The 19,126-nt window shown below is 40.0% G+C and overlaps 1 protein-coding gene across 1 annotated transcript; it reads right to left on the reverse strand.

The window, feature by feature from the left end:
* Positions 1-56: 56 nt before the first annotated feature.
* On the reverse strand, positions 57-15,908 carry ZDHHC13 (zinc finger DHHC-type palmitoyltransferase 13). Its single transcript, XM_038138313.1, has 17 exons — positions 15,803-15,908; positions 14,971-15,104; positions 14,469-14,591; positions 13,962-14,039; positions 13,360-13,504; positions 12,013-12,077; positions 11,268-11,430; positions 10,279-10,404; positions 9,841-9,974; positions 8,968-9,068; positions 6,428-6,552; positions 5,344-5,406; positions 4,878-4,971; positions 3,416-3,499; positions 2,441-2,598; positions 1,177-1,274; positions 57-657 (listed from the first exon to the last, which is right to left on the reverse strand). The coding sequence occupies exons 1-17, from the start codon at positions 15,821-15,823 to the stop codon at positions 522-524; spliced, it is 1,848 nt and encodes a 615-aa protein (XP_037994241.1). The 5' UTR covers positions 15,824-15,908; the 3' UTR covers positions 57-521.
* Positions 15,909-19,126: the final 3,218 nt, after the last annotated feature.

The raw sequence follows: 19,126 nt of genomic DNA on the forward strand, positions 1-19,126 counted from the left end.
CTCACTGGTCACATATCCCTAGACTCTATTTCAATCTGCAAAAATACACTTACAAGTATGAAAGATCTATTTTATTACATGTAAACTCTTCAAATACAAAGACTTAATAGAGATTTTCACAGCATAAGCAAGAAAATTACAATGTAATTGTAATATTGTTTTTAAACATGAGCATTCACCTTAATTTTCAAATTTAATTGTCTTTTGTTACCAGAAAAGTAAAGCAAATGTTACCAACGTAATTTTGAAATTCTGCCCCAAAAACTTACCTTTAAAAAAATATATATTTGTATCATCTCCTCACATAAAATTTTAAATAGTTTCAGCTCAAACTATACATACACAGACACACAGTGACTGTTCCATATACAAATCTGCTGTATTTTATGTAAGGTAAGTTTAATATTTGAAACAGTAATAAAAAATAAAAACTAGCAACTTCAGAAAAATTTGTAGAAATTAACAAAATATCTAGTTTTATTTAGCTTTCAGCTCAATTGTCTTAGAAATTAAGCTATATTTTACACAGAATGAACATTTTTCTCCTTTGCCAGATGAAAAAGTTTGTATTGCTTGGTCCAGTCAATTAAGTTGGGTTTGAACATACCAAAGCAACTGCACTGAAAAAAGTCTGAAAGATTCTGGAAGCATCCAAGGCTGAAAAAAAGAGAAGAATATTCATAAACCTAAGAAAAGAAATACTGCAAGCATGAAAAATACTACTTCACCATGAGACAGTACTTAAGATATTAGCCTTAAGATATTAAAGCAGACAGCTCAGGGAGAAGAAACAGAAGAGCTCTCAATTGAGCATTATTCCTTTGCTGAACTTTTACAACATGATTTACATTAGCACATAAGAGTAGATTAGGTTGAACACAAATAATGCCCCACAGTTACTAAGATCTCATCTGTTAATATACCTGAGGAAACAGGGAAACCTTGGTACCAATTTCTCTATTAATAGAGCTAAATACTGCATGAGAAGTCAGAAAGAGAACAGTTCATACCTTAATTCTCTTTCTGATCCCACACAACAGACACAGAGGTTGATGAACAAGTTTTTGGACAGCACTCCCTCACCCCAAAAACAGTGGTTGTGCATTTATGAAGCAGTGAAGCAAATCAGCACTGAAGAGATAACACGTTTTAATCACTCTATTCATTAATACCCACTTGTATGGAGTCCTCCTGAGTGAAACAGGATGCTTAGAGGATTTTCTCTGTACCAGGAGATTCATTCTTTCATGTGAGGTCAACCCCAGGAACACAACCTGATTGGAAAAAAAACCATAAGTAATGGTTACAACATGAACATCACAAATTAAAATCCTAGTGAGCAAAAGATACTAATGAGAAGGAAGTAGGGGGGAAGAGCCTGGACATATCTAACAAATAAGTAACACTGCTATAACTGATGACTGAAAAGTGTCTTTAAATGTCACTTGGACTAAAACAGAACCTGGCAAGAACCAGCTTCCAGAGAAGGCAAACTTAATTGGGATGCCTGTGAAGACTGTACTTTCACAGATGTCTGCAGAAGTATAAGATCTATCACAGTTAAGCACCAATCTCCTCAGATTTTGGTCTATGTTCTACCACACAAAATGGTAGAAAAAGATACCTTGATCCACAGTGACACTAAATGCCATAAAGCAGTACGTTTTCAAATCACTGTGTAGGAAACACAGTAGTTAAACTGTAAATATCCTCCCTATCTTTTTCCAGCATGATATCCCACTGTCTTGGACATTGCAAAAATCTAGCAGTACACGTCTAAGATTGTGGGGCTTTTTGCTTTTGGGGTTTTTTTTACTGAACAAGATGTGCTTAGCTTAGCTGTCCTTAGCTCAGTGTGCTTAATACATATTTCCTAAGAGCTGCTAAACAAGCTGCTTCACAGATGTTTTAAGACAGCTCTTCTCAATTTTGTTTGCATAGCCAAGCTTTTCTCTGAGAAAAACATAAACAAGAAATTTGACAGTCCTCAACAAGATAAAATCCAGGTCATATATTTTTACAGTAGCAGTGGGATTTAATACAGTCTGATGACACATGGCTGAGCTCTGCCACAGAATTTTCAACTCAGGAATAATTGTGTTACTGAGCTTTCATGCAGTTTTGGGGGCATTAATATCAGTTCTATTAGTCAAATAAATTTCTTGTCTTAAAATACAATTTTTTATAGGCTTGGAATTTTGAGTAGTAAACCCAGAGGTCAGTTACAGGAATGATTTGCAGACTGCGATTCTACTTCCAACAGAAAAATGCTGACTGCACAAGCTGAACCTGTGAAACTTCAAGGTCTGCCCTGAGATTTAAGAGAAGCACCTTGCTGTGACAGTTATCAGGAAGAGCAGGAACAGAGTTTTTATGGGAGCAAATCACCCAGGGAAGAGCTTTAACTTGACAAGAAGCATAAACTGAAGGATAATATTACCTGATAAAGCTGAACAGTGAGCCACCCAGAGGCCCACAGGGTGTGGAAACAAGCTGCTGAGGAGATGTAGGAAACCCAGGGAGAGCAGGACACTGTCTGGGTGAAGTAAATCCATGCTCCATCTTGATGGAAACTTGCTGCACAGTGGTTGGACCAATCTGACAAGACACACAATCAGTTAATTGTGGTTTTAAGCCCTTAAGAGCTGAGAAAAGATTATTTGCATGAAATTAAAACTACATAGCAACACCCTCTAGAAATACCATGTTTCATCTACCCCATTGCCACCTAAAAGCACCCACACAGATGTGTGAGTGCTTGCTATTCTGTCTGCATAATCTTTACATTCTGTGTTCATGATCCACAGAAAAACATCCTTGTTTTCAAAGATTAGTGCTATAGTAATTAATCCTCAGCAACTAAATTATAATGGTTTTCCTCTCCTTTCCAATATTTTTTTAAATTTTACAAAGTAACAGTCCAGGTTCATTGACAAGATACTATACTTCTTTTTCTCTTCAGAATTAAACTACTTCAAAACAAAAAAGAAATGTCTGCATTTAGTATGAATATTTCCAAATTTAAAAAAAAAAAATCAATCAAGCTTTTGCAATAATGTATTTACAAACTTATTTTCTCTTACAGCAAAGGGGATCCAGATTAGAACCTGTCACCTGACCTTCTGCCACATGGCTTCCCTATTTCCTCTCTAACAAAAATGCTTCCTGCTATTTCGTTTTCCAATGGGTATCCCACTACAGCAGCATCTTTGTTCTTGCTCAACAGAAATGGAATCAGGTGTTTGACCAAGGACTCAGATAGGATGCATTTTCACTTAAGCTACACAGTAACATCACTGCTGAAGTAAGGTATCACTTGCGCAGGTTACACTTGCTGAAAATGAAATGCTGAAAAATAAAGACCACACAGAGATGGATTTGAAAGCTAAATAAAACTAAATTCATGGATACATACACTGAAGAGTTCCATAAAGCAGCCAGACACCAGTCATTGTCAGGAAAAACAGGAACAACAGGTAGTAATAATGGTTCCCAATGCCTGAAATTGAGGGGAAAAAAATGAAAAAAATAATTTAAAGTTGGATGTTTTAAAATTCAGCAGTACTTGCATTTCTACTACAGTTAGCAGGAATAAAGAGTCAAAACCATTTCTTATTTTAACCTCTGCCATCCACAAGAGAGTTTGGCAAGGCTGATCGCTCTCTCAACTTTGTCCTGTAAGCCATCCCAATTTATATAATAGAATTAGCTCTGATAAAGTCAACCAGGATTTGTCTCTCCTTCAGAGCACGCCTTCAGCTGTTTTAGTCTGATGAGACCTAATTAAACAACTACAACTCCCTCCCATGCACAATAAAATTGTCTCATATACTGAGAAGTCTAAGGTATTCAATTTGATGGACCTTGTGTGCTTCAGAACTGCAAACATACATGTAGAAACCCTAGACCTCTGTCAGAAAAATTGTTACATGAAGATATTTTTTTTAATTACAATGATACTGCTCAAAGCTTCAAGACAACACATCAGAAGGATGTCTCAGCACCTTGTAAATAGCAAACATTGCAAAAATAGCATTTAACACTAGGGAAAAAGCTGTTGGCAAAAAAAAGGTGAAAAATATATTGTTACAAATGTGAAGCTCTCACCTTCCTATCTTGAGCATCACCAGTAATAAGCCAGAAAGGAAGAGAGAGGGTGAGAGGGAAGAACACAAGAAGATGGAAATGCCCTGCAGGGTTATCTCAGTGGTACAGTTGCTCCACTCAGAACTGTCCCTAACAGTGACAAGGGGCAATGGAAGTTCAGGAGGACACATGAGTCCAGCCACTTCCTGCAGTTCATTCTCCTCATCCACAGCTACTGCATTAAAATGTCAAAATGTGCACACTTGTCTGGTTCTTTTGGTATCTACTCCTGGACAGATTGTCCAAAAAAAGTTTGCGTAATCCCTTCTTGAACCTGCTGACGTTGCCTGTGTCTGCAAATCCTTACAGCAGCAAGCTCCAAAATTTCCCTGCCTGCCATGTGGAGACATTTTTCCTTTTACCAATTTTAGATCCCAAGTTCTGCTATGACATGCTTGGCTAATAATTCTGCATTCACTTTAGCCACCATCTTATTAATTTTTTTCTTCCCTTTTTTAAAGTCTCAATCATATCCCTTTTGCTTCTCTCTCCAAAGAAAGAGTTACAGAGTGTGTGGTATGTGTTCTTAGGGTGACCACTAACAACCCCTAAATAATCTTATTTGCTTTTCTCTCTTCCATCTAATTTCCCTCTGGCACCTATCAGAGTCCTTCACTATCAACAGGATATTCTTGCATCATGTGTGCTCTCTCTTTAAGGGGATAAATGTTATCTCTGCAATTTTTAAAATATGTGGCATTTTCAAATTTGATAAAACAACACATACACACCTATGCACTGTCCAGTCCACAGAGAATGCTGATCATATCTGGCTACACATGCTTGGCAAGCAAGGCAATGCACAGATCTCAAAGGCTTCCTTACCTAGGTGAGGATGAACGGAAAGAACACACTCATATAGCAGAAGCATCTACTTTGCTCAAAATTTAAGGCATCACCTTACAGTTACCACCACATTTTGCATAATTACTGTGTCATAGACCTCACAACACAGAACACAGATGTGAACCATACACGTTAATTAAAAAAAATAAATTAATATTTAAAAATTAAGATTAGAGTCCAAGGATCTCAAAGCATCTCTTATCACCATAAAAGAAATAAAGAAATCTGAACAATATATAACAAACTACTTGTGTAACACTTTAATGACAAGCAGTGAGGAAAAAGGATTTTTATGGCAGTATTGAGTAAAAGGTAGGTTCACAAAAAAATAAGTACAAAAGCCCTACTTACAAGACATAAAGTGCAAAATGTCCTGAAGTCCAAGCAACCAGCTTCTGCAAGAGCTATAATGTTCTGAAAGACAAAGTATTTTGTGCTTGCATTTGGATAACATTCACATAGGTGCTATGAAGATTTCTACATTAGGACTTTTGCAGTTTGTAAGTATTTTAAGTGCCAAGCATGAACAGGAATAGAACTCGCTATTTAATGAGGTGCACAAGAAAAAACAAACCAGTAATGACTAATGCAGCTTCACTCACACAAGGTTACTCAGAAAAGTATTTCTGTGTTGCCAAAATTATTCAATGATGTGAATTAAATATTCCTTAAAATGAGATGGCACCTCTCAGTCTCAGTCAGACTTCAGGGAGATGAAGCCTGATCCTTTACAAGGACACAAAGTGTATGAGTCCTGTGGCAATATGTTAAAACTGCAGTTTATTCTCCCTGGCAATTGGAAGAAACATAACCTCAACGAGAGCCATGAGACCACAAAGAAAATGCTTTCCTTAACCCACAGGCTGGAGAGACCAGACACTAAATTCTCTACTGACTGGCTGCCCATGATTTCTTTTGGCTACTATAAAACAGTAAGGAAATAGCATGTGAGTTGCACGATGTTCAAGCACAAAAACCAAACCATTATATACATCCTCAAAGCACATGATAAAATTTAAATCATTACTAGCATATGATATATAGGAAAGCACTGTGACTATTTCTTTCTAACCATAGACAACTGAAGCAGAAACTATGCAAAACTTGTATTTTTTGTAAGTGATGTTCTATGTGAATTCATATCACAGATAAGACCAGTGGGTCTGTACAACCTCTGGCCAAAGCTCACATTTCAATGAGAAGATAGAGGCAAGGAAATTACAGCAGGACAAGGAAGATATGGAAACAAGCAGTAGAAGAAGAAATTCTCCAAGATCTGTGTTGCAAAACAACATTGCTAAAACCTCTTTGAGGAAGACTATTTCACTGCTTTCCAGTTTAACAAATCTGCACATGATGACAAGCAACCATCAGAAGTGGCTGACACATGTTGCACTGCACCAGCCCTTCCATTTGATTTTACAAAATCACCTACCTCTTTTCTTTCTTCTTCTGAAGTCTTTATATATCCAGGATCAGTACTCCAGGTTTTATAGAAATAATAGAGAAGACCCATCATGCTGAACACAACAGTGATTTTAAGAATTATATTTGTGGTATGTGATAGTCAGGTTAAGGACTATATTCTTATAACTCATAACACCACTATTTGTCAAACAAGCAAAATATTCTAAAATTAGTTAATACTACTTTACAAGCAAGATACAAGAAGGAAAAAATTACTTTCACTTTTACAGTGGGATCCTCTCTGTCCTTCCAAGGCCATCTGATCAGAAAAAATGGAATATTCTGTCCAGTTTGAGTGCTGAAGAAGATTTTTACAACAGTATAAACCTGCATGACAATATGGCTGCATGTCATCCTCCTTAAAAGTCCTCCAGACTTCTGCCTTTGAATATTTCAGAGGTATGAAACAAATTTGATTTCTTTTTTCCCCTCTGAATATTTTGTACTTTATTTAAACAGTATCAATCAGACATGCAGAGCTATAAAGCTTCTGGCAGCTGTGAGATTCATTTGGCTGCTGCACCTACCCCTAACTCAAACAGGCTCTTACTCAGTCTTACCTTGTCCCACTCATTTCAGCCAAAAGCAACTAAATATATTCATTCATAAAAATGTAACTGAAAGTCATCCTGAAATTATTTTTGTCACAAAAAAAAAATAAAAATAAAAAGCCCAAGCACACACTGCTAAACACTTCTGAAGTAATGGGACATTAGGAACATAATTTTTACAGTATGAACTAAAACCATCTGTGTATCAGATGACTGGGGAAGAAAAACATGTCAAGATTAACTGTCTCTACACAGCAACAGAGGAATATGGAGTGGGACTAGTTTCATATAAATTTAAGTCATGCATCAAACTTGAGAGCTCAGGCTGCTAAAGAACAGTCCCTGCTGCCACCAAGGACCAGACAGAGAGCTCAAGTCTGGACTGCATCTCCAGTGACTCCTCAGTCACTTCATGAACTCCAGTGAAAATAATTTCTAAAAATCCAGGATGGCAACCTCAAAGTTGTTTTGGCTTATGAAATAACAACACTGCACACAGTTTTAATTAAAATCAAGGGGACAACTTATGAAATACTGGCACAAACACCAGTTGTGTTAGTTACAATGCAGTTGCAGGGTGCAACTATAGAAGTCAAAATGATGGTGTGTTTCTTGTGGATGCTTCTGGTCTATTTGCACAGGTATTGGTTTTTCGGAGCTCAGAGAAATCTTTAGTTAGAATGGCTGGATTTTCATTCAGTCCAGAGGAAGTCTGACAGACAAATACAGCCAACTAAAATCCTGAAAACTTTTAAAACACCCAGATCTGTGACCAGCTCCAGAAGGAAAACACACTCATGAGAAAAAGGGTGGGACAGTGAAATGGAAACCTATCCACTGGCCCATCTCATCAAGCTATGGTTAGTACTTCAAGAATATTGCTATGCTCACTATCTTCAGCAAAGTGTTCAACTCAAATCCCTACCAGTGGAATTTTTTTTCCTTTTAACTTAGATGACACCAATAAAACAAAACTTAAACCTTCACAACAATTGAATAACACCATTTACATTTATACAAGTATGTGTGTGAATCCCCAGCAGGAATACACTTGATCAGTTCAAAGTTAATCCTGATATTTCCATTGAGGACATCTTAATTGGGAACAGTACAAGAGAAAATGTAATTTAAAGGCTGAATTAAAAATTAATTAAAACTGTGTAGCAATACATTATAGCTGCTTTAGTACAAAATTATTTGCAGTTCTAAATATCTTCCTAAAGGCTTTTTCACCCAACTTTATTGATAAACAAATGCCCACTGTGTAACAAAAGAGCAGGACACTGTAAAGAGAGCAGAAACTACTAAAATGTTTTTGTACTTGTCACTGAGAAGCCTCTTCAAAGCAAGTAAATGTCAGATAGAAATTAATTCACTGTATACTAAAGATTCAATGTCACCTGTGAATAAAGACAGGAGACTGAACAGTCTACTTTGGCAGGAACACAAAGAAATTTCTTCCTTTTTTTTACAGAGGTGGTGGTAAAGGATGCAGTTTTTAAAGGCAGGAGCATGAATACCACCAACTGTCAAATGTTTATCATTTTAGAAAGAAGAGATGCTTTTGGTATTATTATTAAGATATGTGTTACCCAGTTATACCACATGACAAAATACATCACTGTACAAAAGTCTCAGTGAGGAAGATTAAAGAGTGACGTGTAGATGCTAACAGAAATAATTAGTTTTATAACACCTTCATTCTGATACTCCAGTAACATATGAAATAGGTCAGGTTATAAAGAAGACAAAAATCTATAGACAAGAGAAGGTACAGGATTTTAGTCTGTGTATAACTTTAAAGTCACTTTGCCCCTTCCCAATGGGATTAAACCAATGTTACCAGACATTAACAGTCACATGGAATTATCTGGAACTTCTCATCACAGTTGCACAACCAGGTTTAGATTTACAAGAAACTCCAAGCAGAATTTCATTTCTTGTGTATAAAGGATATCAGGCAGGAACCAGAAAAACCAGGTTATGGACATCAAAAAAATCGAACTTAGCAGAAATGCTGTGGGAAGATATCTTAGATTCTTGAGCCCCACGAGTTGCCTGAAAGAACATTAAAAGAAATAAATATTTTTCAAAATATATTTGAAACATAAATCCATAGAATATGAATAATCTGGTTTGTAACTGTAAAAACTTCATATACACGGTTTATTTCAAGTTGCTCAAAGCAATTAAGAACTGTCACTCAAAAGCATTCTTTATCCATCCATATAGGGGGTTAACAATGCAAAAATAGAACTGAAGAGTGCTCTGCTCCAGCACAATATTCTATATCTGAGAAGTGCTGTAGGACTGGTTGAAAAGTCCCATCTCTGTCTATTGCACACAGATAGCATTGCTATATCAGCAACCACTGACCTTGGCAGGAGAAGTGAGAAACAGCTCAGTATGACACTGGGAGGTCTGGGGAGCAGGAGAGGGGCTGGCTCATTAAAACTCATTTTGTGACAGAATATAGCAGGAAAAAGTTGTGATAAAGGACATTTTTGAGCAGATATCTCAATGTGTACCAGATACAGACCATCAGTAACACTCTGACAATAAAATTAGCTAACAGACTGGGTTTGGGGTTTTTTTTCAAATCCTTCAGTGACAAGAAACTATTATTGTGTGCACCTAAATACATTCAATTATTATGGTCATTCATTCTAAAAAGTACATGCATTTAAATTCTTCACACACCATGTAACCATTTCTCAGGAGGTATCTTTTATATTAACTGAAACTAAACTCTGAAAAGAATTACGCAACAGATGCTTTTTAAAGTGTCTTTGACTAGTAAGTACATAAACAGAGAGAAAAAGCCACAAACCTCACAAACAGAGACATCACAAATAACAGGCTGAGAAGCAAACCTCCTTTTAAAAGCCAAGAATCAGAATTTAAGTCCATGACGTATCCAATGGCCGACATGAATGTCAAGGAAGACACTAACATCAGGAAGAGCTGTCAAAATTATTATTGTTAAAATATGACAAAGTACTCGAGCAGGTCTTACTTAGAAGTATTCAGTTCATATAATGACAAATGCTGAAAGACTCACAATAAGATAGGACAAGGTGACACACCAATACATCAAAAGCAGCGGTGAGGTATGACATAAAACTCTCACCCAAACCACTGTGCTTTTAAAGAATTCTATTTTGTGCACCCAATTTCAGATATTACTCTTGTTAGAGTTAATCTGAATGTCACTCAAAACACAGCATGCTCTGATTTTATTTCTATTAGTTATTACTCAGGAAATTACCTGATATTTCTCTACTATTTTCAGTAACCTGTTATTTCTCCTGTTTCTCATTTTTTCTTCCTCTTGTATCATGTAAACCATGAAGTGATTCTGATTTTGATAAGCAATGTCAAGCGGTCTCTCTCCCTTTAACAACAAATAGGGTTATTTATTTATTTATTACTTTACACATAAATACTCTCACTTTTAACAAAAGCAAGAAATTGATACAGTTAAAACAAGACTAACCGGGCAGTTACTTCCCAGCCCCACCTCCCCCTCCACTATTTTTTTAAGGTAAAGGTAAGCTAAATTCAGAGTGTTAACGTGCTTAAATCAGAGCTTTGTAGCTCTGAAAACTGATACTTGCAGATAGATTGCATCTGTTGGACTGCTTCCAATAACTTATCTATATAGTCATGGGAATCTATACTTTCAACATTTATGCTATTAATTTCTACAAATATTAAGTTGAAGCCTTTCGTATATGATAACCTTTTGAATGTACAAACAAGCATTGCCAAACACCAGCTTTCACAGGAGGACATTCACTTAATTTGAAGTCTTTACGAGTCTGACTGGACACCAACAAACGTATTTTTTAAAATCTTTCCAAGTCCTCATAAGAACATCTTTAAGTAGAAAACAGCCAAATGAAGAAATGAAAAAGAAATTAAACAAGGCTCCAAGAAAATTAAACTAATTAAATACCCAAGAAAATGAAACAAAAAAGGGTGAGGGAGCAGAATCTGCCAAGGACACAATTACTGTTCAGTGAACACAAGGTTTGGCTGTTCATTACACAAAGGTTGCAAAGAACCCCTGCATTCATACTTTGAGCCACACCTCAAGAAAGGTACTAACTCCCTTTTGGGAAAGACTAAGAACACCTACTCTTAGCCAAACCCTGCTGCAATTTACATCCAACATGGAGAAGGTTGAGATTTTTCTTTACATTCATTTTATACATTCATGCTACATGAGATAAAATATCCCAAAGGAAATCCTACCTTAACATTTTTTATATCCAGGCTGGCACCAGCTTCCAGCAACAGATCCACTGCACTAGTATTTCCTGAGGCTACTGCCCAGTGCAGTGCAGTATTCTTTTGAACATTGTCTACAGCATTGAGAGAAGGGTTAAACTTTAAGAGAAACTTCATGGGTTCTGGTCTAGATGAAAATAAAGTATAAGAGTTAGCAAACAGAAGATAATCTATACTGGAAACGAAACTTTTGAACACTTCACAAAACAACAGTTCTAATTGTGAAAAAACAGCAGATATATAATGCCTTCTCACAACCAGCTCATCAATGGTAGATCCATGTTTAGAATTCCCCTACCTGCCCTAGAAGTTTTTCTCCAGATGATGTTACCTTACCATTTTAACAAATATGATGTACATAACACAGATTATATCTTCTATAACACCGTAGCTTGTATCTCCCCATTTTATTAGTTCTAAATGCACTTCACTGCATCCACACCCATTTGCTTTCATTTTGCAGAAAATACAATAAGGCTGCAGATGATTCAGCCACAAACCTAAACTTATTTTAGAAATTCTTTTCACTTTCTTTGCTATATCCAATGAGCTATTCCCAACTCTGGATCTCTGAAACACCTCATATTTTTGTACAAATGGAAGGGAAAGGAATGTCACTTAAAAAAAAAAAAGAAGAGTAAGGAAAAATTCACCTCACTGCTTCTTGAGTACAATACAATAGACTCTTCCTCAGTTATTCTCTACTCACCCAATGGCTTTTTGTGCTGTTAACATTAAAGGTGTTTGTCCATTGAAGTCTGTTGTGTCTATATTCTAAGGATAAGAAAAATGTAACAAGTGATTACCAGTGATTTCAGGAAACAGTGGAATTTGGGGCTTACCTTCACTAATGAACAGAAAAAAGACAAATCAGCCAAGAAGCCAACACTCATTTAAAAATTTTTCCTCCTTCTATAAGTCTTGCATGTCATTCCTCCCAGAATATTCTGAGTTTCCATTTAAGGAAATTTTTAAGGGAGAGACTCCACTAAGGATATTTTTAAGTGAATCATGTCACATGACAACTGTATTTCCTGTCCTCTTTGCAAAGAAGTACTATCAATATGAAGGACCTTGTAAAGCAATGCTAACCATATTCCTTGTGTAAATAGATGTACATAAAAGATGTACAAAAATACATAAAACAGGTTTATTAAAACAACAAAGAAGGATTACCTAGCTCAAGACATAGGTAAATATCTAACCTAAATTTTCTTCCTTCTTCACAACAAAGGTTTCCTTGCTTTCTGCCTCCATCCATCATTACATTAGCACAGATTTACTTAAAAGAATTATTCACGTGGCTATTTTTAGTAGAAGATAGGTGGGCCAACAACTTTATTAAGCCTGTTTATTAAGTATATACGCCACTACACCCATATTCCTGAAGTCAGTTACTCTCCCTAAAGAGAACTTCATGAGAAAGAAAATAAACTTGGCAAACTTTTAAATCCTAATGCTAGATTGTTTCTCAGAATCAGTCTAGATCATATAAGAACCCTCTTGTCATTTTTATTAGCATGTTGTTACACTTGGCATCAATTCTGCTCATTTTGCATAAAAGCTAAGAGACATTAACTACCATGGATACAACACAGAAATTTCTAATGAAAATTCAGACCTAGTCTGACCCTTTTTTCTGCATTCTTCAATTTATGGAAAATTGCATGGATTATTAGCTACAAAGCTGTAATCAAATAATAAATACTTCATGATGTCTACACATCATATACTGCTTTTTGTTCCGATGTTTAAAAGCAATTGGTTACTTCACAGCACCACAAGTCCACACAGCCTTAACAATGCTCCTAAACACGCTGAAATATAGGTGAATCTGGATGTGGGGGATGACAGGAATAGGGAAGAGCATTAAAAAAAAATTATATATACAAATATAAAAAATATCTAAGTTTGTCTGTGCTTCAAGCACCTAAAAATAGGTGTAAAATCACTGTTTTTCATCTAGGGAAAAAAACCCAGTTAATTCTGAAATGTCTCCTATACACAGGCAGCTACTAATAAGCAGAAAAGAACATTTGGGGCATCAACAACATACCTGGCCTTTTGCTATGAGGTAGGCTATGATGGACATGTGTTGGAACAGCACTGCTAAATGAATGCTACTGAATCCTTCCCCATCAATAAGACTGGGATCCGCTCCACATTTCAACAATAACATGACCATCGGAAGGTGTCCTTGTCTACAACAATATGTAAAATGAAACTATAGAGATGATTTTAAAAATGGCTATTTTAATGAAAGCATTGCCTTAATAATTCTCACAGGCAACCCACAAAATATTTCAGCTTCTCATGGCTTTATTCAGGAAATCATATTAAATACATACAGCCTAATAAATGAGCCTAATTTATTAGGGTGAAGCATTAATTTAGACTACAGTGGTCATTCTACAGTAACTTCTCCGTGAGCAGTCATCCAAGCCTCTGACTCTCTGACTCTGGCAAAAGACTGACAGTCCAGAAGACAGCACTCATCTTCCAATGGCAGACTTCACACTCGGAGAAGTTTTCTCAGAATAATTATTTCAGGTTATGTTTTCTCCAGACAAGCAGTGCTTTGTTCTTTGGATCTCAGAAAACGCTACCACAGCTTTACACACCGACAGATTTGCAGTTCTGGGTTGCAAACAGCACTACCTGGTGGCCCAGTGCAGGGGTGTAGAATTCAAATCTCCACCAAGCTGATCCACTACCGCACCTTTGGAAATGTAATATCTGTGTAATAACAGCACAATAAGGTCAGGAACAGACACAATAAAATAGCAAAACATCATACTAAAGATAACACAGCTAAAGGAGTAAATGACTTATAATAAAAAATTCACTGGAGAAGCAAATGGACAAAAGTGGTTTAGCAGTAAATAATGCTGTTTTGAGAAAATGTTGAAGAAAAAATAGAGTCATTAGCAAGGAACTTCTAAAATCAGCTTTCATCTTTGTTACAGAAACAAACCTAGGAAAATCTAATGATTTCATGTACTACATAATTTCACATATAAAGAAACGGGCTACCTTTGCATTTCAGTGACATTTTCACTAAGGTAAGTGCATTAAAATTTGAATTCTACCCTTCTCTTCTCAAAGTGATCATAGGTAACAGTGGCAGAATGCACTGTGTTACTGCCACAGGGACTCCCAGCTTACTTTACCAACTCCTGTCTGTTGTTTATTGCTGCCCAGTGAAGAAGAGTCACATTTTCTTTGTCTGGTTGTCGAACATCATATCCTGCTTCTACCAGTTCTTTGCATCGCTCTAGCATTCCATACCTTAAATGAGAAAGAAAAAAATAAATTTATGTATCATTTTTCAGTATTCTCCAATCTGGAGACAGCTGCATCCTAAAGAAAAAAATACATCTCAGTAAGCATCACCCAGCAGATCCTACTGGAGCAAATTCCACATTGCATTTAATGGAAGTCTTGTAAAAAGAGTGGGGCTGTGGCTTGATGAGTAGAATTTTCCATTTAAACAAAGCTACCCGAAATGTTTTTATTTACAATAGCAACAGTAAGTTATTTTTCTTCTTCCACTACAGGGAGAAAATGAAACTGAAAATGTTTCCTTTGTAAAAATATCCAGCCTGGCTCACATTTGAGGACACTCCTGTATATTTCAACACTCTGCACACTCAGAACATGTACTTACTGCGTAGCCTTGACAATATCACAGGTGCTGGGGTCTTCAGCAATGGGATATGGGCCTGGGAGACCTTTATCTTCATGGACACTGTGGCTTCTGTGCATATGAGGTCGATGAGGCCCATGGCAATGGCTTTTACACTGATGGTTAACAAAACAATTATTAACCATTGTTATTCATCGGCTGCACACCACACACACCACCCCTTTTACCAGAAGCACTCACTGTGGTAGGTTCTGTTAAGACAAACGAAGATGTTAATTCAAAGCACAGTTAAAGCGTCCTGGCAAGAGACCAATCCTTTCATTTGCGGAGGACAGCAGGGATAGGGTTAAGGTGCATCAGGACAAATTACAGAGGCGTTCAGCACCCTGCAGAGCTGGTTCCCGACACAGCAGCCTCATCCACAACAGCGCTACACCCCAGAAACCACAACCTGCGGCCTTCGGGAGGGTTTGAAACGCACTTGGCAGCCACGGTGCCACCCGTGCAGCCAGCAACCCGACGCGAGGGAACAGATAAGGCACACACAGGGCACGACACGGACGGCTCTTGCCCGGGAGCCCCCGCCAGACCCCAGCCCCGCCTCGCCACCTGCCAGGGGCCCGCGGCCGCGCTCCGCACCCCCGGCCCAGGCAACGCCGGCTCCCAGCCCTGCTCCCGCTCCAGCCCCAGCTCCAGCTCCAGCTCCAGCTCCAGCCCCAGCCCCAGCTCCAGCTCCAGCCCCAGCCCCAGCCCCAGCTCCAGCTCCAGCTCCAGCTCCAGCTCCAGCCCCAGCCCCAGCCCCAGCCCCAGCCCCAGCCCCAGCCCCAGCGCTGCCCGCGGACTCCCCGCTCACCACCGGGCCGCTCCCCGCCATGCCCGCAGCCCCGCAGCTTCCGGCTCCCGCTTCCCGGGCGCGGCTGAGGGGCGGAGCCGGACAAACACGGTCCGGGCGGGGCGGCTCCGGGGCGAGAGCGTGGGGAGGCTCTGGGGAGCCTTCCATGAGAGCCTTCCCGGCGGCTGTCCCTGCAGATGCAGAGCCGCTTGGGCGAGCAGATCGGCGGCTCCCAGGTTTGTTCAGGTGCCTGAAATGGCTCCTTCCCTTTTACCCAGCCAACCACACCGAAAAACTCTTTCTTTTCGCACAGGATCCCCCCGGGTGGCGGACAAGGCGAACTTTCTGCTGGCGAATTTTACGGGGCTTGTGCCTCAGCACCTGGAAGTGATCCTTTGGTGAAGGCTCTAGAGCACGTCTGATGAGGAGAAGCTGAAGGAGCTGGGGGAACTCAGTCTAGAGAAAAGGAGGCTCAGCGGGGACCTTCTGACTCTCCACAATTCCCTGAAAGAAGTAATGTCACCTCCTTGTTGGCTCGGTTCCCACAGGAGTTCAAGGCCATTTGGGACCACTTCCACCCCCAGCTGAGCCCCAATGTCCCCTCATAATGACCACCAGGGTGAGGGAAGACCCGCTATTTTAGGGCAATCTGTGAGGGGCAAGTGGTCACCCCGTGAAGAAATGGGGATAAACTGTGAAAACACCCAAGCGTGTCAAACATCCACAAGCTTCCCAGGTGAGGTGGGAAGCTGGCAGCCCTCAGAGTGATGCCATGTCCTCTGGCCTGAGGAGAAACACCACACCAGTAGTTTATGTCCAAAAAGGAGACAGAGAAGTCCTTTTTGGCTTTATTCGAATAAAGGGAGAGGCCATGGGGCATTCCCCTGGGATCTCTCAAATTTTTGGAGGATGCAGCTTCTTTTTTATTCTAATTTCCTGGCTGCATTTCCCTTCTCTCTTTCCCCATTGGCTGAGGTACTTGAGAGGTACAGATTCCCCAATACCCCTGACACCGAAGATTTCCCTCTAATGTATAACCCTCCCTTTTAATTTTTAATTCTTACGGAATTTAGGGGTTTTTCTTCCCCATTGTTTCTTTCATCTTTCAATGTCTAATTTCGTTTATCAGCAAACCTAAAGTTTATTTGTAAAAGCAAATATCTTTTTCCATTCATCAATCAGTGGAATCCTTCCCATCATTTCTTTTATCTCCCAGTGCTAGTTTTATCTACCAGCAGACCCACAGCTTGTTTGTAAAGACAAATCCGCTATCCCTCTTAGGAGAAACCCCAGCATGGGGTGACTGGAGACCTCCAGCTCTCAAACATTCTGGGGCTGTGGGGACATGGGAACCTCCTGCTCCTGGAGGAAATGTGTCTTGACCCTTGGACAAATGGAAGTCACCACTCACAGGTCATCGGAAAATGGATAATTATCACTCCCAGCTCAGCCTCCAGACCAGGGCTGACACTCAGAGCTCTTGCCATCCTGTCACAGTGGGGTCCTGGCTGGAAGGATCACAGCTCAGGTCAGGTCTTCAGGGAGAGCCATTCAGGGCACAAGAGCATCAGCAGCCCTCACAAAAGGGAAGAAAACTGAAAGAGCAGGCACATTAATGAAAAAAAACCCCACAATTATTTCCAAAACCCTGCTTTGGTAAGTCAGAGCAGTAGGTGTTATAAATAAAAAGCTTGACTAGGCCAATATTCAAGCAGCAATCAATTTATTAATTAATATGGGAAAGTATGAGCAAAACAGCACTGGGCACAGTGGGGGAAGTTTTCCCTCCAGCTGCACAATGATCGTTGAGGCTTACAGGTATTTATAGGTATTTATATATAAGCTTTCTCAGCAGTTTCTATTCCAAATTTTTACGTCACAATTCTATACACTATTGTGAGTTAGTTTTTCTCAGGATGTACCCCAGAAAGGAGTATCCCCAGATGGTGGGGTCTGGCTTCCGAAAGAAGAAAGAAGTCTCCCAGCTGGTGCGGTTCAGACTCCAGATGTGGGTCCACCTTTTAATTGCAAAGACTCATAACAGTGATGTCCAGCTTCCCTTGGTCGAAGCTATCAATCGTTGAGTTGATGTTCACCTTCCTTTCTCAAGCTGCTTTTTACTGTTTTGCTAAGGTGTTGTGATAAGCAACACTGGTTACTGGTTACTGCACTTTCCATCACCATCGGTTGTTTTTAAGGCAGAGGAAGATATTTTGTGGGGGGTACAGTGATCCTAGCACCATGGGAGTGACTCCAGCATCTCAACATGTCCCGTGGGCTCCATGCGCATGACTTAGGATGCTGCGGACCCAGTTGGTCAAAGGCTCAACCCTGCCTCCCATTACAGGGGAAGAAACAGAAAGAGTTCATCATGGCTCAACCTGAAAGGACATTTTGTCGCTTCCGGTTCTTCTCACAGCTTTGGTAAGAGAGCAACGTCTCTGTCCCTGACCCACACAAGCCATTCCAATGCACAAACGGACCCATGTGTCACTTCAGGAGACACACCAAGAAGCCCTTGTCACTTTGAAAGGGCAACTGTTGTTCCACGGTTGCATTTCTTGGCTCAGTAAAGCCCCTCCTACCTGCACTACAGCCTGTGCTTGAAGACACAAAAGTACTATCCGGGAGGAAAAGCATGGAAAGTTTGCAAAGGCTGCAGGGAGCACTCTGATTTCCCCTTTTCCCAACAGGTTTCTTTAGCTGAAGTTGCTGACAAGGACCAGACTTGACACACCACAATGGGTTTGTGGCTGTTTTATTTTTCATGTCCTCAGTCCTGCGTGGGATCCGGTAAGTGGGTGCTGCAGAGGTTCCGGCAAGGCATCAAAAATGCCTGCCCCACACCCAAGGGTGGTGCAAGATCTCCTCCAGCTCTGGTCTGTCCACGGGGTGTTTGGCCAAACACCATCAGATCAGATGCTGGCATTCTGGGGAGAGAAGCCAGAAAGGGCTGGTCACTGGCAGAAGGCTCCTGCCCAGCTGCACCCAGCGCCCATGGTGCCTGGGCCACGTTGCGTGTGCTCAGGGCTGTGCCGGCCTCCCAGCCAACTCTGCCCCGCACGGGATAGTGGCATGGCAGGACACGGCCGCCTCCTTCGGCCATGCTTGCCATGCTGACCCTGTCGGCATGGGCCACCTCCTGTGGCCGGCCCTTGGGGGCAGATCGACGTCTGCGGAGCCGCGTGAGGGCCATATCGGGCTGCGCACCACCATTTGCCAAAGCCCACCTTCTTGAGGCCAACCTGAAGAGACCTGCTGCCAGCAGAAGAGCTGCCCCAGCACAGTGTCATGGTTGTCCCAAGACCATGATGTACAGCAGCACGCCCAGGGACAAGATGGTCA

This window comes from Motacilla alba, chromosome 5 (assembly GCF_015832195.1).
Source record: "Motacilla alba alba isolate MOTALB_02 chromosome 5, Motacilla_alba_V1.0_pri, whole genome shotgun sequence".
In the NCBI taxonomy this organism is placed as follows: Eukaryota; Metazoa; Chordata; class Aves; order Passeriformes; family Motacillidae; genus Motacilla; species Motacilla alba.